We start from the raw sequence: 27907 nt of genomic DNA, 5'->3' as shown, positions 1-27907 counted from the left end.
TCGCTACAGTGGCGAGAGAATGGACGAAGAAGTACGGTAACGTGGTAGGGTAAGCTACGCCTTCAGGTTGTACTATCAACAAACATCCGCGCAGCGTGATTTATGGCGCAGTGCTGGTTCTTGGATAAAAAAATTTACGTAAGTTATGTAAGTGCCTGTGTAAGTTACAGAGAGCACCTAGGTGAGTGTTGTCATCCTTCCAGTACATGCTATAAAGGTTGCAGTTCTTGTGTTCTTTGCACGTGAAAAGCGCACCACAGGGCATCATCGCTGCTTCACAATTGCTGTAGCCACTACGGAGCCTTATACAGCAATTACTGGAAGAAAATGTGCTAAAAATACTCAGCCATCAATAAAGTATATGTGTTTTTAGCAAGAAAAGGTTTCGTGTCGGGTTTCAGTGAAAATCTCTCCGGTCAGATTACGTACGTCATGCAATGATCATCACGCAAATCCGAAGGATGACGATTGCTAATTTGTGCCTACAAGATGGTTAGGAAAGTAACCATGAAAAGGTTCGAAAGGTTGGCTTTATTACAGCAATCCTGCTTTTGGTTATGGTTATTAGAAGCAATCACAATATCTGGATGTGTTAGTTTCTCACTCAGTAATTATTAATAACGTGCATGCCAGCTTGGGCAGCAATGAGGGTAATAATGTTCGTAGAACTTCGAAGTGCATTGCATTTCGGCGATATTTTGCCGTTTCGTGCCTATTTAATTGTTAAAGAGGTAGGTGTAGATTCAGTAGAATGGTTTCATTTATTAAAATAATCGTGCTGTTGACGTCGTATACTTCAGGCAATGACAAAACTTAGGTGCAATTTGCTTGATGGCTAATGAAAACTAGAAAATATTCACCGCAGGCTGAAGATTTGCAATGGTAGTGCAGGTTGCTGTGCTCTTAAGTGCCCACGCACCATCTCGATTGGCGTCCACGGCCGACGATATTGTTCTGTTTATAGAGATTACCTTGTGTTGAAATGAATGTATCTAGGAAGTGGACTGGAAAAGCACTAATGAAGAAACAAGAAATGAAATGCTTTTCATGCATTATGCTGATCCCAGCATAGAGCAGGATGTAGAAGTGTACGGTAGGGCAAAAGGCAGTGACATTAGGTTAGTGAGGACTAGGATTTCTATCAATTCGATGAGAGAAACAGCGAAGTTCGCCAGAAAGAAACAGGCCAGCCTAGACGCAGTGATGTTTTAAGAGCAGAACAATTAAGTCAGGTGCTCGCAAACAAATATTCAGCTTTCGAACTGGAAGATGATAACATAAAGGTAATGAATGCACAGAGTCTAGGTGCGCCGGAGGCTGATAGCGTCATGTGCGCTGTGCTCTCGCCGCTTAGTACGCATTGAAGCGAGAGTCAGCACGAATGTCAATTCGCTCACTGTTGCTACCACTCTACCTCACGCCCCCATTTTTACAGCAAGTGTCCGCGCTGATCGGGCGGGATGTCTTTATGTTTGCCTGTGCGCGCTTCACACCATGTTTGTTAGTTGAGTTAGGAAGTATATTTTTACCAGTTCATAAAACAGATAAACTTACTGTTCTTACTTCGCATAGCTCTCTACTATTTGCTATCGCGATTGTTGCTCCACCTTTTCGATGTTGTCTATTAACAGAAATCGAGGAACGTATCAGTATGAAAGCATACCATTGTAGAAGCAGGCTTCTTTAACAACTTAGGGCGGACGTCTTAGGGCGCACGTCCGAAAACTGAGGCTAGTAAAATGAGAACTTCCCAAAGCAGCACACGGCAATTCGAGAGGAGGAGAAAAGAAAAAGGGAAAGCAATGGTGTTAAACAAAGAAAGCTTCTGATTTGCTACCCTACGCCGAGTAAAGAGGCAAAGTAGGAAAGACGGAACCCTGAGGGGGAAGGAAAAAAGCAATAAATTCACGTACGCCCAATAACGTTAGCTGGTAGTCGGAGGCATTCACAAAAGCTTGTCTCGAAGCCTTAACGGAGGCGCCGTCATACATTTTGGCTCCCTTGGTTTCTCTAACGTGATCACTTTAGGCACATGAGCGCTCTCTAAATCTGCTCACTCAAACATCTTGCGTGTGGTCGGAAATCCAGTCCACGACTTTCTTTTGAACCACAGAATTACATAGGCACTGACTCATAAGCCGTCCATTAGCAGCCATCCCAGAAAGAAACAGTAGTATAATCTATTTAGCTTGCCTAGAAAGAGAAATTAGCTTCCCGAACGCTTTTCGAGAATACATTAAGGCTATGCTTTTCTACGAAGGTGGTAAAGCTAAAACTGCCAGTAGCTACACGAATGTTCAACTTTTCCGTATTACTTGTAGCCCTATTTTCCGCGTTTATTTAACTGGCTGAATAAAAAAATACTCAACGTCGTATCTATTGGGCTCAACAGTGGTAATATCCGTGCTACACCATTTTTTCTTGTTTCTTTTTTTGTGTCTTCATATAGCTACTACAATGGCGTCATGCCTGGCATCATTCTGCGAGACCTTGAACTTATAAAACGTATCTACATCGAAGACTACCAGTATTTCACAGGACGACGGGTGAGATATCTTTTGAATAAAAGATTGGAAAAAGTTTTTGCGATATACAGCTTATCCATTAATAAACGCATTTGCTATATGACCTTCTTCAGCTCAGTAAGCAATACGCAGTAGTCCAGCGTTAAATATTAGAGAACTTCGCATTCTCCGTAAACTCCTCACCGTTTACAGATTATTGGCTTCCCGGAGCCAGAGACGGTAGTAGGAGCGATGATTTCGGCATCTTGTGACGCTTTGTCCCAAAAATCTTCGAGTCGCAAGTGCAGACTTCCGGGGAATATTCTTACTGGTGCACTATTCTCAAGGCCAGATTACAAATCTTCTCTCGCCGAGGCTATGTGGAGGGCGTCAAGGAAAGAATGAGCACAAGAAAATTGTTGCAAACTTTATTAGAGACTCATTCCCCATTGGACACTTCAAATGCCTTGTGACATCGAACGTAACCGGCGAGCTTTCAGCACAGCGTTATACTAGATGTTGCGTTTACGAGAGAATATTTGCAGCGCAATTCACGCGCGGGGTCGCTAGATTACAATACGTGCGATATATCTGAGACAGTTCACGACGTACTTGTTCGCTTGTCCCAAATAAGTCTGTAAACCACAAGCATTGGCACCTTCTGTGGCTACATTAAATGAACGGCCGTTGAGAAAAAAGACATATCTCGGCCCATGACCGGACAAAATATGAACGAAGCCAGCCATTCAGGCACTGTTCAAATTTCTGTTTACACAGCCATGAGTTCGAGACAGAATGGAGCCGTTGGATAGGAACGTATATGATTCTGCAATGGCACGCTACCGCACCTGTTCTCGCCATTGCTCCTGATGTCGCTTTCTTTTTGTCCTTTTCGCCCACGCTCTGAGCCAAGTAGCAGGCTAGATGATATTATCCCAAGATTCCTCAAATTCTCTATATTTGTCTATATTATTTTCATATTTGTCGTTTTCCTATACATTCTCCTCTTTCTCTCTCTCTCTCTCATTCATTGAAGCCGTCCATTATTGCACTAGCTTTTGTGTACGTACTATCAATATTTCTGAGCAATAAACGTTGAATGTGATTCCATCTCGATTCCTTTTTTTTTTCAGGTCCCAACTTCCTTGTCTAAAAGCCTCGCCGTCAACGAAGTTCGATTAAGCAGAGTGAGTGGCGACGATTGGCGCCACTTGAAGAAAATCATGCTTCCCGCCTTCAAGACGGGCAATGTGAAGAAGGTGAGTCGAAATGTATTTTCAAGTGAAACTGCTGTGTTGAGTTAAAGGCATATTTTTTACATATCTGGCATCTAAGGCCGAACGCGTTTAATGGTATAGTGGTGCCATCTAGAAGTGTTCACTCAAGTAGATTACTACTTTACCATTTCAAGGAGAGAGCTTCATACAATAATTAGGAGAGCGAACTGTGGCGCTAGTACTTATGCGAGCTGCAAGCGGTGAGCTTCAGTCAGCATGGGAAAGATGATGAGCACATAGATTTGCTTAAGCTTCGTCAATCTTGCTTCAAGTGCCGTCATGAATTGTAATCTCAACATTTTCAACAAACTATTTTGCTTTAAATAAGTAATTAAATATTATGAGAATTGTCCCATGGTTGAATTCGAACACAAAATCTGCACAGCAGATGCTCAATAATGAATCCACTGTGCCACGGACAAATACATCGATAATCATTATAGAACATCCTCACGAATTTCTCGGGTGCAAGCCATTGCTTTGAGGCTCTGGGCGCATTTTCGATTTACCCACCTCGATAGGCTAAACCGCGGTGGTTAGTATGAATTACGCGTGTTCGCAAAGTCTTTTGCCTTGAAAAAGTATAAGTTTGTAATTAAGGACAATGAAGGCAGATAAAGCATAATAGTCAATCGCACAAATACATCTTATTCCACAAAGCGAAGATCAGACAAATTCATGCAGTAATCATTATTCCCATGGCGGATGAACGCTGCCAGTGCCAGAGTTCCTTCCAGTATCTCTTGTAGGAAACTCTAAGGCGCCAACTTTGCGAACGCCGCCAGGTGCGTGGAGCTCATGTCAACTGCCGCCGAAAAAATGCACCCTACGTACGTCTTCTTGCGATAGAATGTAAAGTTATGCCAAATGTTTCTTGCCAAATGTAAAGTTATGCAGGTATCCCGTAAACACTCTAACAAGAATCACTCGTACTCTTTAAACTCGACAGCCCTATCCACCGTTGAGTCGTATCGTTATCTCGGCATTACTATTAATAGCAAGTTGACCTAGTCCGACCATATAACAAAATTGGCTACCGACACTAATAAATCACTTGGTTACGTCAGACGTACCCTTGCACTGTGCCCCTCATCCACAAGAAAACTAGCTTATGAAACTTTTATTCGAAGTAAACTTGAATACGCCTCAGCTATTTGGAGCCCGCACCAAGCTTACTTAATTAATATGTTAGAATCAATACAAAATCGTGCCGCTAGATTCATCACTTCCAGATACAGCCGTGAAGAAAGTGTCAGTGCGATTGAATCATCTCTAGGACTCGAACCATTGGTGTTGCGTCGGAAAATCGCGATGTGCCTTTTCCAGCGACTTTAATATAACTTCCCCGAACTGCATGGAAGGCTTCTAATCCCACCAACCCGTACATCTCGTCGCCTTTTTAACTCTTGCAGCATCCAGCGCTTGCATGGTTCAACACTTTCCTTTAATCAATCGTTTTTGCCTAGCGCCATTATAGAGTGGAACAATTTACCAGATAGAGTTGTCAATGAGCGCAACCCCATTATCTTCAAGCAGCTGCTTACTGATCACCTTAAACCCTAACCTTATAATGACCGTACTGTGCCTTCATTCTTTTGCGATTGCCGTCTCACATTGTGACTGTTCTGCTGATTTGCTTTTGCATTCTATTCAGCGGGCCTCTTGGCTTTTTTTGTTGTTGTTGTTGTTGTTTGTTTGTTTTAATGCGAATCCACAGGCTGAGTCTTGTGAGAAATTGTAACCATATCTTTGTTTCTATCCTTACCTTCTGTAACCCCTCCCCTTCATGTAACACCCCGACAGGGGCCCTTAAGGAAAAATAAATGATGATGATCATACATGCACGCCCTCCTTCGCCTTCGAAGGTTCCTTTTCACACGATCGCTTCGGTTCGTCGTCCATCAAGTCCAGACTGAAGAAAGTGCTCGCTTCTGCTCAGCTTACAAACTGCAATCGCAAAGGGTCTGAAGCACAACATCTTCGGTACGTCGCCAAGACAGCTGAAGCTATAGCGGCTCACTTAGAGCACATTAGGCTTGCCGTCAGCGAATAATGTAGCGCCCAAACGAAGCGACGCAGGAAGGCTGTCTTGAGCATAGGTGGAGCGCCGCCACTGAGCGGCGGATGACGGCGAAGGCGGTTCGAGCCGTCGCTCGCCCGCCAGTAATGCTTACTCCGAAAATCATTTGGTCAACGACTCCTTTGGCAGCTCTTCTAGAGTCTGCAAACGCCTTTGGTTTGCCTCGGACCTACAGGTCGGTCCACTATTAGAGTGAACACGCGAGCGCATGGCCCATGCTTTGCGCAGCGCCATGTACGGGAAGCGGCCGAAACCAAGCGCATACGCGAGATAGAGCCGGGGCAGCGCACGCATAGCGTTTTCTGCTACAGCTGACGTGGCTGGGGGCTGGGAGGGAGAGGAAGGTGTCTTCTACAACACCCTTCTACCCCACACAAAGGCGGCGGCTGTTCTTGCCATGTGGCGCGGCGTGCGGCTGAACGACCACGTTTTGTGCCGCGATTGCAATGAACCCAATCTAAAGGATCAAAGTTGCTCTTCACTTGCAAGTCATCCACACGCTAAGAGCATAGAAACGATTCAGCTTTAAAAACATTACAGTCGACGTGAAGCGCTGTTTTTCTGGAGGAAGCTTCGCATTCGTACGTTATCGCTAGATAAGTTTGTGGATGGAGCGTGGTGATTGACTCAACGAAACGAGTGACACCGCAGTTTGTTTTCTGTGGCGTAGCGCGCACCAAGCTTCAGTGTTGTCTAGATACGACGGGCCCAAGCTGTCAAGGTCCTGGAAGAAACGAAACGCCATGTAAAGCTGCCACTATCGAAATGGAAAACGTGGACACGTATGTATGTACATAGCCATTCGAAAGTATAGTTCGTCCAAAACGACAGTGCATGAGTAACACCAATGTATATAAACAAATACATACAGAAATAACGTTTCTCCGAAACACAGTTCTGCAGCTGATTATTCGCATTCTACGCCACTTAGCAGAAATGGGTGTACCTATGTCCTTACCTTTCACGGGTGGCAATGGGTAGGATGAAATGTTTGTTTCACCTTGAAGCGGATCTTCTTTACGGGTGATCACACGGCAGGGCGTCACGCGCAAGCAAAATGTAAGAAAGAAGGAAAGAAAGAAACTTTTTTTCAAAAAAAAAAGAAAAGTGCGCAAGCGTGGTTGGGCCCTTAGTCCAGGGATCCACTGGCGCGAGCAGCTCGCTGGGCTTAATCCAGGAGAGCGAGCTGGCTCTCTTTTCCTTCGTCCTCAAGCCATGCCTCCCACTGCCTATTTAACATGAGTGGATCTGCATTTATGTATGGACTAGTATTGTGTGAATGCCTTTGCAGGCACTCTCATGGACAGACGTCCAGAAATTTAGTTGGGTTTACTTTACTGTGTTGATGCAGGTTGGAGTAGCTGTTTGTTTGAATGCGTCGCCAGTATCTACTCTGCTGCATGTTAAGGGCCTTGTCTATGACCGTAGACTCTGCGTTGCTTCCGTTGTTGTAGAAGAAGTCCCGCGCTCGGCTTGCTCGCAGCTCCGTTGTTGAATCCTCGAGCTATGAGGTCTGCCGCAACGTCACCCTCCAAACACTCGTGCGCCGGACACCAAAAAATGTCGTGGTGTTCTGTCAAGTTCCGTCCCAGAATTCTTCGTACCATTTTGGGTACCGTCCCATTGAGATACAGTCGACTTGCCGTCAGCGAGTCAGACAGCACGACTGCCGATTTGTTTCTGTGTAGCGCGTCTGCAATGGCCATGGCTATTGCAGCAGCTTAGGACGCACACGTGGACTGATTTACGAGTGTAGCCTTTATGATACATTGTCTTTGAGTGACTGCTAGCGTGTGAGTCTTTCCACTGGCTCTTCTTGCGTTTGTGCAGTACGTGGCCGAAACTCTCCCATAGCAATTCCGCAGGGTTACAGCTCGTGCTCGCCTTCTACCGACATGGCGTGTTGGGTGGACATTCTTTGGTATCGTTTCCACCGTGATATGAGATCTCGTGTCCCTGTCCAGTGACACTGTATCCCAGTCGCAGCAGAGCGGTCGCGGCGTGAAACCCAGGTTTTCTAGAACTTCGTTGAGAAGAGCCGCTCTCTTTGAGCTTTGAGCGCCGCGCTCGCGTATTTCTCAAAGGGTTTATAGATGCCTAATTTCACAACTTCATCGTTGTTAGCAGTCTCGGGGATGCTATGCGCTGCCTTGAAGGTTTTTCTTATGATTGTATTAGCGTGTTCCTTCTCTCCTGGTTTGTTAGTGCTTTGTACGGGAGTGCGTACATCACATTGCTAAGTATAAAGGCGCGGACCAGCCTGATCGTTTCTTCTTCAGTTAGCCCATCATTCCTACTGGCCATCCTGACTATCATTCGGGCTACGTTCCCGGCTGTTGCTCTCAACTTTTGCATGGTGTGTGTGGTGTCTCGGTTCTGTTGTGCCCACATTCCCAGAATGCGCTGTATTTTCACCTCCCTGACGGCACGTTCATACAGATGTATCGTTATCGATACACTATCATTTCTTCTCGCGTATTTAGTCCTGATTCTGATAAGCTCGGGCTTTTCAGGTGAACATGTTATCCCTGCTCCGTCCGTGAGAACCGGTATCTTGTCCACTGCTCTTTGGAGTGTGTCCAGTTTTTCCGCATACGTGTCTAAAGGTATGCAAATAGCGGCGCCTAAATCTGGGTCCTGCTTTAGGTCAATGGCCACCTTAAGCATACCCACATTGAAGAGGATAGGAGAAAGTACAGCTCCTTGCGGGGCAACTCTGTTCAGGAGCTCGAAAGTGTCGAACCTAGTCAATCCTAAAGCTATTCTCGCGGTTGGGTGTACCCGGAAGGACCTAACGTACGTGTAGATGCGGCGGCCACTGTTTGTGCACTCCATGGTTTCCATGATCGACTCATAGTAGAGTGTAACAAAAGCTTTCTTGATATCGAGCGCCAGTATAAAATAGTCACTCGAGCCTCTGATCGGGTGCAGGACATCGTACTTCGGAAAGGGGAACAACTCCTGAGCTGATACGTTTGGCGTGAAGCCGAAGATGTTGCTGGGTAGAAGGTTTTTCGTCCCTATATAGCTGGACAGTCTGGTTAAGATCACTTCTTCCAACAGCTTGCCCACGCATGATGTCAGCGAAATTCGTATTAGGTTCTGGATATCCCTGCATTTACCCGGCTTCGGCATTAGGGTGATAGTGTGCTCTTTCCATTCTGTTGGGAGTTCTCCGCCCTCACTCCAGACTTCCTCGTTAAAGAGGTCCATGATTTGCGTTAGGGCTGCGTCACTCAGGTAATCTGATTATTTCCTAGAGCCGTGTTTTTCGGATATGATTGGGCTGCCGCGTATACTTCTGCGAAGGTTAGAGGCGTTTAAATCAGGTTTCTGTATTCCTGTAATCCGTCCGTCGAGTACGGGCAAGCTGGCGTGCATGGTCCGCGAGGGCGATGGCGTCGCGCGCATACTAGCGTGTTGAGATCGCAGCAGGAGGAAGTGCCGTGTCAAGGGGCAATGCCGGCTCGCGACCTTACAGTAGATAAAATGGAGAAAACCCGGCGGTGTCATGCCGGGAAGAATTATATGCAAATGTGACGTAAGGAAGGGCAATGTCCCAGTCGTGGTGGTCCTTGGAAACGTACTTGGACAGCATATCGGTAAGAGTACGGTTTAACCACTCTGTCAGGCCATTGGTTTGAGGATGTTATGAGGTAGTAAGCTCGTGTTGAATGGAGCAGGAACGCACAATGTTGGCGATACCTTTTTGAGAGGAAGTTACGACCACGGTCAGTAAGCAGCTGTCGCGGGGCGCCATCAAGTAAGATAATGTCACGCAAGGGAAAGTCCGCGACGTCAGTGGCGCAACTTGTAGGAAAAGCCACCGTGATAGCGTATCGGGTGGCGTAATCAGTTGCGACGGCTACCCATTTGTTCCCAGAGGATGATGTGAGAAAGGGACCGAACAGGTCTAATCCAACACGAAAGAACGGTTCTACAGGGATAGTGATCGGCTGCTGATGACCGGGAGGTAGCACCTGAGGTGTTTTCCGATGCTGGCAGGGATCAAAGGCAGCAACATAGCGTCGGACGGAGCGAGCGAGACCGGGCAATAGAAGCGGCGGCGGACGTGGTCGTACGTGCCGGTTACCCCAAGAGGTCCTGCAGTCATGCATCTCAAAGAGCACAGTCTGTCGTAGATTTTTTGGCACGACAAGAAGATCAGGGCCGTCAGGGAGGAAGTTCTTTTGGCACAGAATGCCGCCCTCGAGGACATATCGGCGAAGCGATGCGTCAGTAGGTGTGGAGCGCAGACGCTCGATGAGTACTCGCAGTGATAGGTCTCGGTACTGCTCATCTGCGATGTTAGCGAAGGAAGACACAGATACTACTGTCTTCTACTGTCATCTACAGATACTACTGTCGGCGTCTTCAGGCTCGTCTACCGGGTAGCGAGACAGGCAGTCAGCGTCCTTGTATAGTCGGCCAGATTTGTAGGTAACACAGTACGAGTATTCTTGGAGGCGTAAGGCCCAGCGACCAAGTCTTCCTGTAGGATCTTTCAGTGAGCATAACCAGCAAAGCGTGCGATGGCCTGTGACAACGGAAAAGGGTCGGCTATATAAGTATGGGCAGAACATCGCAACCGCCCAAACTAGGGCCAGACACTCCCGCTCAGTGATGAAATAGTTGCGCTCAGCGGGCGAGAGGAGCCTGCTGGCGTAAGCGATAACATGGTCGTGGCCGCGCTGGCGTTGTGCCCGCAGTGCGCCAATTCCGTGACCACCGGCATCAGTACGGACTTCAGTCGGCGCACAAGGATCGGAATGGGCCTGAACGGGAGGTGTTGTGACATGGTCGATTGGAAGCTAGAATGTAGAGGCCTCGTTATCGCCCCACTGGAAGGGGGCGTCTCTTTCAAAAGCTCAGTTAGTGGTCGTGCTATGGCCGCAAAATTTTTCACGAAACGGCGGAAGTACGAGCAAAGGCCGATGAAGCTGCACACATCCTTGACACACTTTGGAACAGGAAAGTTCATAACAGCATGGATCTTGCCTGGGTCCGGTCGCACTCCGTTCGCGTCAACGAGATGTCCAAGGATGGTGATTTGGCGACGGCCGAATTGGCACTTCGATGCGTTGACTTGCAGACCGGCTCGCCGAAAACCGTCCAAGACTGCTGAGAGGCGCTCTAGGTGCGTAGCGAACGTTGGGGAGAATCCTATAACGTCATCCAATTAGTGGACCATCTGAAACCGTGGAGAAGGGAGTCCATCATGCGTACAAAAGTGGCAGGAGCGTTGCATAGACCGAACGGCATCACTTTGAATTGATAAAGACCGTCGGGTGTTATAAGGGCAGTCGAGATCGTCCACGGCAAACTGCCAGCAGCCGGAGTGAAGGTCAATAGAGGAGAAATAGCGAGCACCAGGTAGGCAGTCAAGGGTGTCATCAATCCCAGGTAGGGGATACACGTCATTTTCTGTAACCCTGTTAAGGTGCCGATAATCCACACAAAAGCGCCACGCCGGGTCCATCCTTCTTCTTTACCAGTACAACAGGTGACGCCCATGGGCTATAGGACGGTTCAATAATGCTCTTCGCAACCATTTTGCGAGCTTTGGCGTGAATAACTTGACGCTCAGCCGGTGATACTCGATACGGGCCGCGATGAATAGGAGGGGCATCGCCGGTATTAATGCGATGTTTAACAGCTGTAGTCTGGGCCAAAGAACGATAATGCGATGTTTAACAGCTATAGTCTGGGCCAAAGAAGAATCGTTAAAGTCGTAAATATTGTGGTAGGAAAACAGAACGCGGTAGAGCTCACGAGCGTGCTCGGACGGCATGCTGGGCGCAGTCATGTTCTGTAAGTCGGCGATGGTACAAGTTGCCGACTGCAGTGGTAGCGTAGGATCGGCTGAATTGTCGTCTACTGCAATAGAGGCTACTGCGTGATCCTCGAATGAGCAAAGCTGGGCCAGAGACATCCCGCGCGGCAGCACTTGTGTCGTCAAGCCAAAATTGACCACTGGCAGGCAGACGCAATTCGCCGTAATAGATTAAACGGTAAGAGGTGCTTTTATCCCGTGTGTAAGAAGGACATCTTGCATAGGAGCAGCGATGTAGTGACCGTCGGGGACTGTTGGGGATGACACGAAGTCAACGTAAGTTAGTGCCGAAGGGGGCAAGCGAACGAAGTCGACGGAACTGAGGCGACTGGTGTGTGGTTAAGCAGTATCCAGAACGGGCAGGTAAAGGCGGAGAGTACTGGCGGAACAATCGATGAGAGCAGAATGTGCGGAGAGGAAGCCTACGCCGATGATGATGTCGTGGGGACAGTGGACGATGACTGTGAATAGTATGATAGTGGAGCGAACGGCGAAGGGGACGCGGGCGGCACACATACCAATTACAGGGGCTGTTCCGCCATCGGCGACACGGACAACAAGAGTCGTGGCGGGCGTGATTATTTTCCTCAGGCGGTTACGAAGGTCAGCGCTCATTACCGACAAATGCGCCCCAGTGCCTATGAGGGCAGATACAGAAACCGCTTTTGACAGGGACCGGCTAGCACAAGATATCACTCGTTCAAGTCCGTCTTTCCTCTGGACTAGGGTGGCACCGAGGCCTAGGCTACTGGCGTCACTGTGGATTTCGGTATCGGCGTCCTCGTCGAAGTGTGCAAGTACCGGCGGCAACTGAATGCGTCGTTTGAGTTCTTTAAATGCATCGGCCTGCGGCGTTTCCCACTTGAACTCGACATCACATTTGGTTAGACGGGCTAGCACGTTGTTTTCTGCCAGACCACAAGCTAAGCATGCACATTCAGCTTTTCGTAGAGTGCCCACGTAGCTGCTCCATGATGCATGAAAACTCCTTGACAAAGCGCCTGTAGTCGGCCCACATGCCAAGGAATCTACGCACTACCTTCTTGTCGATGGGCTGCGGGAACTTTGCGATGACAGCTGTTTTCTGCGGGTCGGGGCGGACTCTAGATTTGCTGATGACGTGCCCTAGAAACAGAAGCTTGTCGTAACCGAAGCGGCAATTTTCCGGCTTCAGAGTAAGCCCTGATGACCTGATGGCCTCTAGTACTGTTGCAAGCCGCCTAACGTGATTGTCGAAATTTCCGGCGAAGACGAAAACGTCATCCAAGCATACGAGACAGGTCCGTCACTTTATTCCAGGTAAAACCATGTCCATCACGCGCTGGCACGTTGCAGGCGCCGAGCACAATCCAAATAGCATAACCTTGAACTCATAGAGGCCGTCTGGGGTGATGAAAGCGATCTTTTCCCGATCTCTTTCATCGACTTCTATTTGCCAATAGCCAGACTTGAGGCCCATCGACTAGAAGAATTTAGCGTTGCAGAGCCGATCCAATGCGTCGTCTATTCGTGGGAGGCGGTATACGTCCTTCTTTGTGATCTTGTTCAGACGACGATATTCGACGCAGAAACAAAGGGTTCCGTCCTTTTTCTTCACCAAGACTACAGGAGTTGCCCACTGGCTTGCCCACTGCCCACTGCGACAGAATAAATCGCTTTCTCGTAATCAATGAACGCTATATATACGGGTTGGTTATATTCCGCACATTTCTCTATCACCTGATTGATAGTGTGAATATGATCTATTGTTGAGTAGCCTTTACGGAATCCTGCCTGGTCCTTTGCTTGACAGAACTCTAAGGTGTTCCTGATTCTATTTGCGTTTACCTTAGTAAATAGTTCGTAGGCAATGGACAGTAAGCTGATCGGCCTATAATTTTTCAAGTCTTTGGCGTCCCCTTTCTTATGGATTAGGATTATGTTAGCGTTCTTCCAAGATTCCGGTACGCTCGAAGTCATGAGGCATTGCGTATACAGGGTGGCCAGTTTCTCTAGAACAATCTGCCCACCATCCTTCAACAAATCTGCTGTTACCTGATCCTCCCCTGCTGCCTTCCCCCTTTGCATATCTCCCAAGGCTTTCTTTACTTCTTCCGGCGTTACCTTTGGGATTTCGAATTCCTCTAGACTACTTTCTCTTCCATTATCTTCGTGGGTGCCACTGGTACTGTGTAAATCTCTATAGAACTCCTCAGCCACTTGAACTATCTCATCTATATTAGTAATGATATTGCCGGCTTTGTCTCTTAACGCATACATCTGATCCTTGCCAATTCCTAGTTTCTTCTTCACTGTTTTTAGGATTCCTCCGTTCCTGAGAACATGTTCCATTCTATCGATATTATACTTCCTTATGTCAGCTGTCTTACGCTTGTTGATTAACTTCGAAAGTTCTGCCAGTTCTATTCTAGCTGTAGAGTTAGAGGCTTTCATACATTGGCGTTTCTTGACCAGATCTTTCGTCTCCTGCGATAGTTTACTGGTATCCTGCCTAACGGAGTTACCACCGACTTCCATTGCACACTCCTTAATGATGCCCACAAGATTGTCGTTCATTGCTTCAACACTAAGGTCCTCTTCCTGAGTTAAAGCCGAATACCTGTTCTGTAGGTTGATCTGGAATTCCTCTATTTTCCATCTTACCGCTAACTCATTGATCGGCTGCTTATGTACCAGTTTCTTCCAGTCCCTCCTCAGGTCTAGGCTAATTCGATTTCTTACCATCCTGTGGTCACTGCAGCGCACCTTGCCGAGCACGTCCACATCTTGTATGATGCCAGGGTTAGCGCAGAGTATGAAGTCTATTTCATTTCTTGTCTCGCCGTTCGGGCTCCTCTACGTCCACTTTCGGCTATCCCGCTTGCGGAAGAAGGTATTCATTACCCTCATATTATTCTGTTCCGCAAAGTCTACTAATAACTCTCCCCTGCTATTCCTAGTGTCTATGCCATATTCCCCCACTGCCTTGTCTCCAGCCTGCTTCTTGCCTACCTTGGCATTAAAGTCGCCCATTAGTATAGTGTATTTAGTATTCACTCTACCCATCGCGATTTCACGATTCCACGTACCGATCGGTGGTGTAACAGGCGTATATTTTGCAATGGGATGTACTACTTGCGCCCAGCTTACCTGATTCGCCTGTGGCTCACTCTGTGCCAGGGATTCCGCGGGTGACTTGCTTCTCTGATGGGCTTTCCCCTTTATGTTCTCCTATGTGGTTTGTTTTGGTCTCGACGTGGACCTTCGACGCTGCTGCCCTGGTTGTCCGTGCTCCGTGCGGTTGCTCGAAGGCGCGCGGGTTCTTGAGCGAATCCTGTGCGTCGCATCACGTCCGTACGCCCATTCTGAATTTTCGTCCTGCGAGGAGAACCACCGAGGGGCTGCCTTGTGTGGTTTCTTCGGTGGTTTCGCTGCCTGGTATCGTACAGGCTTGAGGCCTTTTATGCCACTGTGGTCTCAAATTAGATGTTCCCCCGAGCAAATTCCACATGTCGGGGTACAGTTGTGAGTTACGTCGGGTTTGTGCACTCCGCCGGTATGACACGTGGGCAAATCTGGTGTCGGGCATGCGTCGTTGCGGTAGCCAACTTCCCCACACGCTCGGCAGAATCGTACCGTGTTACTACAAAGAATGCACTCCTTCTCACGTCCTGTGTAGTAAATGTATCTCAGTAGGACGTTCCCAAAGAAAGTAAGAACAGCACACTGAGAGTCTCCCAAGCTCCGGGCCTCTACCAGCTCCACGCCATGGATGCGAAAACGGATGCTCGATTTGAGAGTCTCAGATGGAGTTTGCGGCCATATACCACGCATAACACCGGTCCGGGATCCTTCGCCTGACTTGACGTAGACACTGACTGGGTGCGCTCTTCTGTAAATCTTGAAAGGCGTGACCGCTCTCATCGCCATTGCGACGGTCGCATCTGGGGTGGACGCTCGTGCTATGTTGGAGCCCGACCGGATGCGGAGAATGAACTTGTCCGACCTGATTTTTCCTTGGCAGGCCTCCAGTATTGTATGGGAAAGTGCTTGGATGATTACATTACTGAGTGGCAGTCCCTGGTGAGTTCAGAAGACCGCATTCAGATCGTCATTCGGTAGGGGTGGGAGCCTGCGTCTCGTGGGCCGACCCGGGCGTTTTGGCTGGTTGTCCGCTGTATGCTTGTTGTCCGCGGAGAATTCCTTGTTCGCCGTAAATTCTGCTCCTTTGCTTGTGTCTTCCATGCCCTCAGCGACTGGGATATCTTCCAACCCTCCTCTGCACAGTCGGTCTGTATAGGTGCGAAAATGTGCGTTGGCGTTTGTCGACGCCATGGTGCAATTCCCGGCCGGTCTTTCAGCGTCCCGGTTTTGGGCGGCAAAGTTCATAACCTCTTGGCTCAAAGCCAATGCGGGTTGTTGAGGAATTGGATGCGATTTCTCAGTCGAGGTCGTAGTTGCCAAGGTCACTGCGGCGAAGTGGTGGTTGGCGTCTTCGGGAGCGCGTCTCCCGACGTCGCCACCGCTCCCCTACTCGAGGTGGCGGAGGCTTCACATGGACGAAGTGACTAACGGCCCTGAAATCGTGAAAAAGGGTCCAAATCCGGCGAAAGCTGTGTCCGCCAAAGCCGGAGCACTTCCACTTCAAGCAGGGGACAATTTTCGGATGCTTTCAGGAGATGAACCACCCGAACATGAGATCATGCGGAGGCCGACGTGCACGCGTCCGCATTGGTTGGGGTCCATAGGAACGTTTGCAAAGTCAAAGGGTGTGTTTGGTAGCAGACGACGAGCGGCCTGCGCCGTCCGTGCGCCGTTTCGCGCATGCGCTTAGTTTGAGACGCTGCGCTGCGTACTAAGTTCGTTTCACTTTTGTATTTGTTCTTGATGCTCTTTTGCATAGTGACGTGGCTTTACTGGTGTCCATTCTCGATATTTACGGGTGCTCTGCACTGTGCTCGGACATTGACTTCCTTTAGACAAATCTCGTTCTCTGACATTGCATAGAGTACATGGCCATGCTTGACATGGGATATTATTGTCCTTCGATTTTCTCCCTTTCTGCATTTGCTGTTCCCTTATATGCGTTCCTGTTTGTTTGCTTCTTTTTGTGTCTCCCTTTTCAACATTTGTCTTTCAACGGTGCTTATTTGTTATGTACCAAGAGAAAGCCAGCATACAGGCGGCTTACTATACCAGGTTTGCATCATCAATAAGTGACCACCCTGTGTCACGCTTCGACTGTTTTCCAGGCCGTGCCGCTGGTGCAACAGTGCGTCGAGGAGTGTTTCCGGGCGATGGACTGCAAGCTCGCAGGCTCAGACGGCTGCATCGAGGTGTCCGAGCCATTCCGCATCATGGCGGCTGACTTCGGTCTCCAGTTCTTTGCCGGTGCTCGCACGAACATCCAGCGGGGCGACGCCTCTTCACTGGCCCTATACAAGGCAGCGCGCGAAAGCGTAGTCCAGTTCAGAGGCAGCAAGTTTATTTTACTCAGTGAGTGCTTTCTCACAGGAGCCAATATAAGGCACGTTATGTCGTCATAAGACCCGCAAGAGGGAAGCCGCTTAATGTATGCGTTTGACTTAACAGCGGAAATAACACGAAAAGTGAGACGAGAGGACGACTACAGCAAATGAAATTGTAGGCTTTAACGGTGCCTAAAGACAGTGGGTTATACGGTTAGGTTACCTTAGGTTAGGGTAGGTTATAAAAAGGAGGATTAAATAAGCTTGGATTCTTTATCGTGCACGCCATATATGGCACATATTCATTGGCCCCAAACTCTTTTACAACACATTTTACTGGGTGGGCGTGAAAGGTTTGATGTCGACGGTATGAGAAAAGTCAGATGACGAAGCTTAAATGAACACAATGAAATGACCAAGGCGGCATCACAATGACGGTATGACAGCGAATACAGGGCGTTTCTATAACAACGACGGCATGACACCGACAGTCTGACGAGAGTCGGACGATAAAAGCTGAAATGATGACGATGTAACAGCCACAGTGGCATCATAACCACAAACATTTTATCTAGTAGCCCAAGCTATTAGAAAACTTCGTTCACAAGGTCGGCCTGACGACGACGATTCGACGAGGGTCAGATGAATATGCTGGCAGGCAACCTGGGTTACTGAGGCGCCGTAAGATTATAAATACAAAAATTGATAGCGAGATAGATAGATAAACTATTGATACCCAATGTAGAAGGGGTAGCGCGTCGGACCACTGTGTGACAGGAACAGGGTTCAAAGCCGATCATTGGGCCAAGGTGGACCAAGGCTAGTGGCACCCTGTACTTATGTGCCGCTCTTCAACAAACCTCTTTGAGATCAAGATGGGTCACTTAGGACTGGGTATGTGGTAGGACTATGGATCGCTCTTCAATTATTCTATCTTACGCTGGTTTCTGGCATTGTGCACGTGCCCCTAACTGAGCCTTTCTGTAGCAATTGAGGTGGCTGGGTTTGTGCAACTGGGTGAATTCCGGTCTTCAATGGACATGTATGACAAGAATTTCGGTAACTAGCTGTTGGCCACTGGAAATATTTTGCGCTATATTGTGAAATATATCTTTTTAATTGATGTGATGACCCGTGGAGTTGACCCCACGCCGAGCGTGCACTTTCTGGCGCCACTGACAGACAACACCGCATGTGCAGTAGCAACAGGGCAGAACTGGGGAAGAGCGCGGCTGCATATTGAGAAGCTGATTTTGCCATTGCAGATTTCCCCAAGCAGAATGTACCATCACAAAACTTTTGAATTTTAGCTCGTGCATACGTACCATACAGCACACCTTAAACTCAACTAATTCATAAATGCTGCGGGTAACCGTGTCGCTATATTGTTTCAGTGCGAAGCACATTACGCTCGATAGTCGTTGTGAGATGGGTTCTGTCGAGAATTTCTTTTTCACCTTGATTCGCCAATATGGCCAACTCATATTATGAAAGATTTACCGGGAAAACGGAAGCCTCCGGTTTAGGAAAGTGTGGCTGTATCTGCAGGAGCGCTACAAGACTTCGTGTTACATCCTCTTATCGTTTTACTTTCATCAATGACGTTTCCTCGGCAATCCAAAAATCTTCATTTCTGGTTCACACTGACACCAAAATATTTAAGAACATACGCATTACTGAGGCATACGGCGCTTTGTATTCCTGCCTAACCTCATTCTCCAATTGTGGCCACTTAAACAGGCTCACTCAAATACTAGAATAATATTCTCGAAAAACCAATAATATCACCTTCCCTTATTCTGTGGATAATGCGGTGTTGACCAGGAGTTTTTGAAATGATCAATGTCAGTAGGGTTTTTTTATAATACCTTAAGCTTCTGTGCACATTCTACGCGCGTAGCGTAACGAGGCCTGCGGCGGTCTGTTCAGTCTGCAGACTTACAAGACTCACTATACACTCGGTTCTTCGGGAACACAAAGTACCTTTAATTTTCGTCATGCTGATATGGCTCACAGCATGTTGTCTTCTTTTTGTATCGAGTTCCATAGTTTCTCATCAACAACAAGATATCAATTCTGAAGCCCCATTTCCTTGCTTAAATTGTTTACATCCGTATGCCTCCCATTACTGCAACATGTTTCAGTGGTGTGGAATGGCACAAGAAATTCAAGTAACCTACAAAATGAGCAAGTGCAGAAAAAGTTTATGAAATAAGTAAACATTGATTTCGGACCTCTGGCACTAACAACTCCTAAATTCCGAATATTCATCGTCAAATAACGTCACTTAGCTGCAGAAGCAGTCGTACTGACGTTCTCTATTTATAGAAAGTCATTCATTGAATTATCATATGTTCTGATCTACTTGCTTCCGTTTAGCTCTAAGTTCCGCAGGAGATCTATTACCAGGGACCGTATACCCTTGCACATTTCTGCCTCTTTCTCTAAACACTCGCTTCTTCAGGGAATACAAAGTACCTGTAATTTTCCCTCATGCTGACATAGCTCACAACGTTTTGTCTTCTTTTTGTTTCGAACTCCGTACATTCTCACCAAGAGAAAGATAGCAAGAGGGACAAGTTGGTTAGGATTCATCGTACGCTTTTTAATAACGCAAAAGTAACACGGCCAAAGAATGAAAAACAGAGAAGCGTGGCGTTGACTTGCACCTGATATTTTATTCAATAGTTTAACACAATTTCCCAGGAATCCCAGATCAAGCATCAGTCCGTGTGCTGCACGAAGGGTAAACTTTGATGTTGCAGTGAATAAAAGCGTACACTGTCAGGAATTGTAAAAATAGCGAAACTCTTCCGCGCGAAGAATCACCAATGGCTGACTTAAAAATGCACCCCTATCCCACCCTCTCCTAACCTTTACGCTGTACAACTTTACCGTTTCGATTGCCATCAGGCTTGCCTGTTTGAAGATAATAGAAGTTTCAATAACTGTAGAAACGCCGCCAAATCATATGCAATGCGCAGAAAGATGTAGCCGGGCAATCCTTTGTAGTTAAAACAAACGCTCTCTAAAGCGAACATTAGGCATTGATTTGTTTGTCCAAAGTATTCATTACCATGCTGCAAAGGAATCCCATATACAACTCCTTTTGTACGTGCCATATATTTGTTAGCAGGCAAAGGACAGATCTACAGTGAACCATGTCAACAAGTACATAGTTTCTCTCTTGTTCCATGGATACACTTCGCCGCTTAACTGCATGTTATTCTGTACTGTTGCGCATTTTGTAGCGTTTTATTCAGCACTTTTCTTTGTGTCTTCGTGTGATAACAATTATTATTATTATTATTATTATTATTATTATTATTATTATTATTATTATTATTATTACAGTACGGAAACATTAATTGTGTATTGAGATTTATTTGCAGACGCGATAATGGTTGAAGATCGTTCTAGCAGCCCGGAATAACATGAGCTCTGTCTCAATCATAGCACGGGTCACCGTCGTTGTAGGCTTCGTGTTGCTACGTGTAACACAAAATGCATCTGCTTCATTTCAATGACTGGGGGGGGGCGGTAAACGGAGCCATATATATATATATATATATATATATATATATATATATATATATATATATATATATATATATATATATATATATATGGGGGTACGGCAAGCTAATCGGGCCCATCCCCCCCCCACCCGCTTTGAGAGATGAACCCTCCGCCTATGACGTTTTGCCACCGTCGAAATCTGTTCTGTTTGAGCCGTGTATTCAGAAAGGGACTCCTATCTCGCGCTTCCTTAAGACGACTACGCGCCATCTAAGCCTGCACGTGGCCCCCCAAATGCGCAGCACGCCGGTGCGTGCGAACACTTCGAAACGCGTCTTGAGGCAATGGGCTCCTGTCTCGCGCTTTTTTCTAGACACAACGCACTATTTTGTCGCGCTGCCGAGAGGTCCGTTCTGGGCCTCTGAGACTAAGAGCGTGGCGCACCGATGGTATGGGCAGGGTTCCGCTTAACATGGAACAAATTTAAGGAGCTCTTTGGTCATTGTGAATTGAACAGTTATCAGTGGCAAATCAAAGGCGCTCATTAGGAGCGGCACTCGCCGCCCGGCATATACCCATTAACTCAAGTTGGCATCAAAGAAGTTTGTTGAAGACGAGCACTGGCCTAGCGCGCATGGCCAGTGCTCCAAGTAGGCGTGAAGAATTTGCTTCGGACAGTGGTACCTACCTAGTCCCGCACCTAGAGTGATCCATGCCGGCGTGAAAAAACTTCGTTGAAGAGCGTAACGTTTGTACCCCTTGCCGCATATTCGGTGACCCAAGTTGATTACATGCATGGTTTTCAACCCTGCTCCCTCAACACAGCAGCCGTGGGCGCTGCCCATTCAACCCCATACGCTTGCGTCGCGGGACACCACAACGTGACTTTTTTGCGCTCACGGGGGTCTAACAAACGTGGAGCAATTTTCGTCGTCAGCTCCTCGATACATTCTCGGGCTCGGACCGGCGAGAATACGCGTAACGACTTATTCAGGCTCTGGTACAGAAACCCAACGAAAGCTTCGCCATGTACGCGGAAGATATGGCCCGTCCATTTCGCAGAGCTTACGCCGATATCACCGTGACAAAGAATGTGCGTCATATTATGCAGAGAGTTAAAGATGCACTCTTTGCCGGTCTTGTACGAAACTCGGCATTCCTCCTAATGAGTCGCCGGTCGCTTCTGTTGCTGAAGTCGTGCGCCAGGAGTTTCGTGAAGCCTTCTCCTCACCAGCCACATGCCCTGAGACACGTCCTCTGACGTATGCCGACATGGTCAGACGTCCTGCGCCTTCACCACCGCTAACGCCTTTTCTGTCCCGGCCCACTCCCGTGCCGTGATGGCAACGGGAAACAACGAGACGGCCTCCGATTCGCCATACCGACTTATGGCCCTCGGCCGACTGTCTACCACTCTCCTTCCATGACCGCGAACCATGTCCCATTGCCCGTACCTGCCCCCATCCAGATGTTGGAGCCTGCTCTTTTCGCCTGCCGCTTCTCTGCACTTCCACGACCGTCGCGCGCCGAAGAGAGATCAGCTGTCAACCCGCCAAGCAGCTTCACCACGTCGTCGCTGGCAGTCCCCATCAGTTGTGCGTTACACCTACCCAAACCCGCCAGGATTTCACCGCTGACTTCGGCAGGGGTGGTTGCTCCGCTGGTCCGCGCCGGAGAAACAAATGGCAGCGACCTCCAGGGGGGAAGGTTGCCTTGTATCGAGACGCCAAAAGTACCCCCATGATCCTACGAAGACTATATGACGACGACGAATGCTATCGCCGACGAACACGAAATGACGACGACGTTGCCCTTGCCGTTTTCAGCATTCTTGTGGATGCAGATCTCGTCACCGCTTTTCTTGACACTGGTGCACACTTCGCGATTATGCGCCAAGAGCTGGCCAACCACATTAGGAAAGTGAAGACGCCGTGGATAGGGTCCCACATAAGAAGAGCCAGGGGTCAGCTGATGGCACCAATGGGAACATGCACCGCCCGAATTCACATCGGTGATTCCAGCTTCGTCGCCGCTTTCGTCGTTCTCCCAGACTGCTGCAAAGACTTCATCGTGCGGATGGATTTTCTGCGAGATAACGGCGTATTGTGACCTTTTCTGCCAGCTCATATGTAGACACGATGAATGACTGGAAACGTGAGTGTTTGCGAATCGCCGACGATGTGACATTTCAGCCGCGATCCTGCCGCCTTGTTCTTGAATCGTGCAAGAAGCCCTACCACGGGGATGTTATCGCGGAGCAAATTGTTGCACTTCTGCCCACGCAAGGCGTTTCCATTACTAGAGGCGTCATTGACATGACTCGTGGGCATGCGGAAGTCCTTGTCACAAACTTCAGCAACAAACGCGTCACCTCCAGAGGGTTACCGCAATTTCATACTGCGACGACATCACCCAAATAATAGATTGTAAACAATCCTGCCGCTCCCGTCACCTTTGTCTGTCGAGATCAGCTCCACCCTGTCGCCTTTGGAGCGGCAACGCCTATTGGAGCTCATACACCAGTTCGAAGATTGCTTTTTGACTCCGTCAAAGTTCAAACAAACACCACTGACTTGAGCACTGTATCATCACGGATGATACTACGCGGCCGATTCGACAAAATCCCTAACGTATAGCTCCAAAGGAGAGAGAAGAGATTCAAAAACAAATGAAAACAAAGCTCGAGGATTGTGCGATATAGCCTATGAAAATTCCCTCGGCGTCATCCGTCGTATTCGTCCCAAGGAATGATGAATGTTTGCGATTCTGCATCGATTACCGCAAATTAAACCAGTCACGAAGAAAGATGTCTACCCGATGCCACGCGTCGACGATTCGCTGGACAGGCTGCGGCACACACGTTATTTTTCATCAATGAACGACTAACCGTGACCCTTGGTGGGCAATTGGAAGAAAAAAAATTCCATAGGTCTGAGTAGGCTGAATATGCGCTGGTATTTGTATCGGGTAAGATATTGTTAATGTCACCAATGATTAAAAATTCTTGCTTTCGAACGATAATTTGTTAAGTATGACGTCAAGAGCAAGTAGGAAACCAGTGACACAAAGTGATGGGGAACGATAGATGGAACCAAAAATAAGATTTTTACGCTTATGTGCAAAAAAAGTTTGTTCAGCCTCGATCCAAATAGCGTCACAGGAACTAACATTTATTGAAAGGCCGCGCCTGCGGGTATAAGTAACGTCCGGAGCAATGAAATTGGCAGCACCTCCATGGCTATCAGACGATCGATGACAGTAATCAGAATACGCGCCACTGAAACCAATATGTGCCACTGAAAAAAACGAGACGCGGCTGTTACAAGTGGAATAGGACTGCAGCTTACTACAGCTTTTGGGAACTTATTTCTCGATAATGATTCAAGGAACATAGTCTCCTGCAATAAATTACTGCTGCAGCCATATAACCACTTCGCGCTTTGGCGATGTGTTTCAGTCATCATTGTCCGCCTTAAGCTCTACAGCTGGGGGCAAGCCTTCACACTGTTTTCAGTTTTGGTTGGCTTTGATTCTAAAATTACAATATGGCACTAAAAGTGGCAGAGATATAATTAAAAAGCTACACATTCCCGTAGTGGAAACACAACGAACGCTTTCTAGGAAGTGAGAAACTGCGCCGGTACGTTATTTGTGAATTTTTTTTTACTTCCAGATCTCCTGCCTGCCAATCGATTACTGCACAAAATTATCATTGCCGTGCACTCTATTTTCACTCAATTTCTCTCGGATGAGGCGATAGACAGGATGCTCCCTATAATCAATCACCGCAGAGACAACCCCGATGTGAGTTATCAACGCTCTTTACATTTACTACATCTAAACCTTATTATCCCGGATTTATCCTCCAGTGTGAACCCATCCTATGTGCCATAGTTATAGGGCTGTCATCAAGGTACGTTGTCATTACCTTTAGGAGCAAACCAGTTCAAATTTGCCAGCATGAAACTGAAAAGCCCCTCTCAAGCCTGTTCTCCGCAACATCGATGCATTGTTCCAGAGGCTGTGCACGTTTATACTCCATCATCCAACTCGATAAACATTATATATATATATATATATATATATATATATATATATATATATATATATATATATATATATATATATATATATATATATATATATATATATATATACACCGCATGCACTTTCGTGTGGCCCTCAATAACCGTGTTGGTCTAACGTGTCAACTGGGACAGGACAGACAATTGCGTTTTTCTCTCGCTTAGCTCACTGAGGGCTTAGGCGCTTCAATGTAGCCTAGCCGCTCATTGATATGTAGTATAATAAGAGCTGTAATGTGCCTCAACCACCCAGATACAGAGTGCAGAACGCCCGCAACCAACAAGATGCCGTTAGAGTAGTATGCATTGGCATCATAACGGTGAAAAAAATAGTATCAGCTTCTCTGATATACCAATAATTTATAAGCGGAAATTGTAAACACGGCTACCAGGAGAGCAAAGAATTAAATCGCATTTCGTCATAGTAAATAGCCGTATTGACAGGTGTAACTGAATATCGTATTTATCTACGGGAGGCGAAGATGAATATTCAAGAAAGACAACCGTCTAGTCCAATCAAATTGAATTGAACAACAAATGCTGGATAATTGTGACCAAGCACGAACGTGGCACAGATTTACCTTCGTAAAATGTAGGGATGCGGGAATATTCAAAGTTTCCGATATGAATCAAACATCGTACACCTATTTTGATCCGTATTCGATAATTACCTATACAGTATTTTCGAATCATAAAACCAACGAGATATGTCACAGCAACCGATTATCTGTTCTAATTACAGTTTTCCGCGTGCTAAGCATAGTATCACAATTTGTGAGAAGTGACGCAACCACAAATGTGGAAGCCAACGTGCATGACAACCTGTGAATTGTGGTTGTAGGCTATTACTTAATGTTTTTGACTGTGTGGACATGTGGCAGCTTGATATTTATTTCTAAAACTGGTAATGTTTTCATTTAGGCGGACCTTTTTACAGCTGATAGTTGTATACAATTCCTTCAGCACCATTTCTATTTTTTGCCACAACGTATGATATTTGGATCCGTAACCATTTATTTAATGCCAATAATTTATTCAGCAGTCATATCTCCCGGGAAAGCTTCAATATGCTTACACTGAGGTTATACTGATTGGAGAGACGATTGGTTCAGTGTTTTTAATGACAACTAGTGATCATGGGTTTAAAACTGATCCGAATTATACGAACATACCCAACTGATATGAATATACCCAATTATACGGGAAGAAATGTTCCTGTGTTTATTATACGGGTTGGCGCTTCGATACTCACTCATCGTCATTCCATATTCCGTACTTACTTTTTGTATTCCATTCCTACTTGATTCACACTCACAAAAGCTGATATTCGGCCATCTTAGTGGAAAGGTGTGTTTACGTTATTATGTCATAACTTGACGACCATGCACTGACAGCGACACCAGATACACGCACAGTGCCGCTTTGGCTGAAGGAGTGGAGTGTAATACTACAGCAGCGTACGTTTGATGCAAAAATGATGACTGCCAAAATAATAGGTCTCCATTGGCGACAATTGTCTATGAAATTGATGAAAAAAGTAATATCGTCCAACCAATCAGCCACGAACCAGTTCGTCAGCATCAAAAACCGCGGCTCTCCAGCGGTAGAACGATTCGCAACAGTCACCACCTGCATACGTTTTTCTCTCTTTGTCCCCTGTTATGTATCGGTGCGATCTCTTATGTTTGAGGAGAAACGAACTATCGACACCTTAAAATGTAGAATTCCTTAAACGAATAGAAATGATATAGTAATTATTGAATTGGATTCCTAAAATAAATGTAGAATATTAGGGCACCTCCAATAAATGTCTTTTCCTGCGAAACTCACCATGCTTTCCTCACGGACGCCTTTTTCGACAAGGAAGCCGTCAGACATTCGCGTCTGCATGCCATAAACTTTTTGCTAAGGTTTGCTTGTAATCCCAAACTAAAATTTTTAGGTGGGTGAGGTATTTTTAAGAAGTTTAGTTGTGTGGTTTTCTGCACCAATTGGCGCATGGCACCAACTGACCAACGTTGTCCTGTCCGTTTGTTTTACTTGTGCTCGCGTCCGTACTTGCTGGAAACCCTTATAGGTTCATCATATGTTTAAGAAAATTGTCTCCTCCAGCCTGACCTAGCTGCTAAACATGTGATGAAAGACGAATAAATTGGAACATTTCTTCCTGTCTTTACTTTTCTCCTATAGGAAATACATGGAAGAAGAGCCTTAAGGACAACATTAAAAATTTCTGCACAGGATGTGGACAGCCTAACAGTGTCTCAATAATAATAATATTTGGGGTTTTACGCGCCAAAACCACTTTCTGATTATGAGGCACGCCGTAGTGGAGGACTCCGGAAATTTTGACCACCTGGGGTTCTTCAACGTGCGCCTACATCTTAGCACACGGGTGTTTTCGCATTTCGCCCCCATCGAAATGCGGCCGCCGTGGCCGGGATTCGATCCCGCGACCTCGTGCTCAGCAGCCCAACACCATAGCCACTGAGCAACTACGGCGGGTTAACAGTGTCTTGTACGCTATTGAAGCAATTGTAATATTTTCTTACATATCATTACTTCAGTTGAATATTTTCACTTTTCTGAGTCTAGAATTTTCAATAAGGACTTCACAGTCGAAAACGCATCACTTTGTTGATGTTGCGTAACTAATATAACTAGACCATGACTTCTTGTTAAAAGTGAGCCCCATTCACTATTCCTACCATTACCACTAAGCGTCTTTTGTCTGTTATAAAATGCGCTTCTTTACAACAAAGCGTTTTGCCCACCTGAAATGTGTTCGATATCAACCGTGCTAACAGCCCACCAAGGAGGACGTACTTCAGTTGCTGCTAAATTCGGAAAAAGAAGAAAGGAAGAACAACGGAAAAATTGAAGGCAAGTGCTGATGACTGCCAACAATACGGCATTCCATTTATTTATTTATTTATTTATTTATTTATTATTTTTTCTATGAAAGTGATCAGAGAAGGAAGCGTTCGCAGATGGCCCAGCATCGCGCGAGTCAACACAAGAATTTCGTTGTCTTAAACTTCACTTAATCGATCCTTCCCGGGTGTTCAAGAAACATTTCGCTAGAACGAAAGTTCGTTCAAGGGAACTCAAGCAAAAGTGTAAAACCATACGCTTCCGTCGGCGTTGCCACTCTGTGATTGC

At 46.8% G+C, this 27907-nt stretch overlaps 1 protein-coding gene across 1 annotated transcript; it reads left to right on the top strand.

Moving 5' to 3' along the window:
* Positions 1–27639, top strand: LOC142591453 (putative cytochrome P450 6w1). Its single transcript, XM_075703782.1, has 6 exons — positions 1–49; positions 2450–2546; positions 3638–3763; positions 16926–17169; positions 24334–24464; positions 27553–27639. Exons 2-6 carry the CDS (start codon positions 2466–2468, stop codon positions 27637–27639), a joined length of 669 nt encoding a protein of 222 aa, XP_075559897.1. The 5' UTR covers positions 1–49; positions 2450–2465.
* The last annotated feature ends 268 nt before the right edge of the window (positions 27640–27907 follow it).

The sequence above is a fragment of the Dermacentor variabilis genome, chromosome 8, assembly GCF_050947875.1.
Source record: "Dermacentor variabilis isolate Ectoservices chromosome 8, ASM5094787v1, whole genome shotgun sequence".
Taxonomy (NCBI): domain Eukaryota; kingdom Metazoa; phylum Arthropoda; class Arachnida; order Ixodida; family Ixodidae; genus Dermacentor; species Dermacentor variabilis.
The sequence above is the reverse complement of the archived record's forward strand: the minus strand, read 5'-3'. Positions and strand labels throughout refer to the sequence as shown.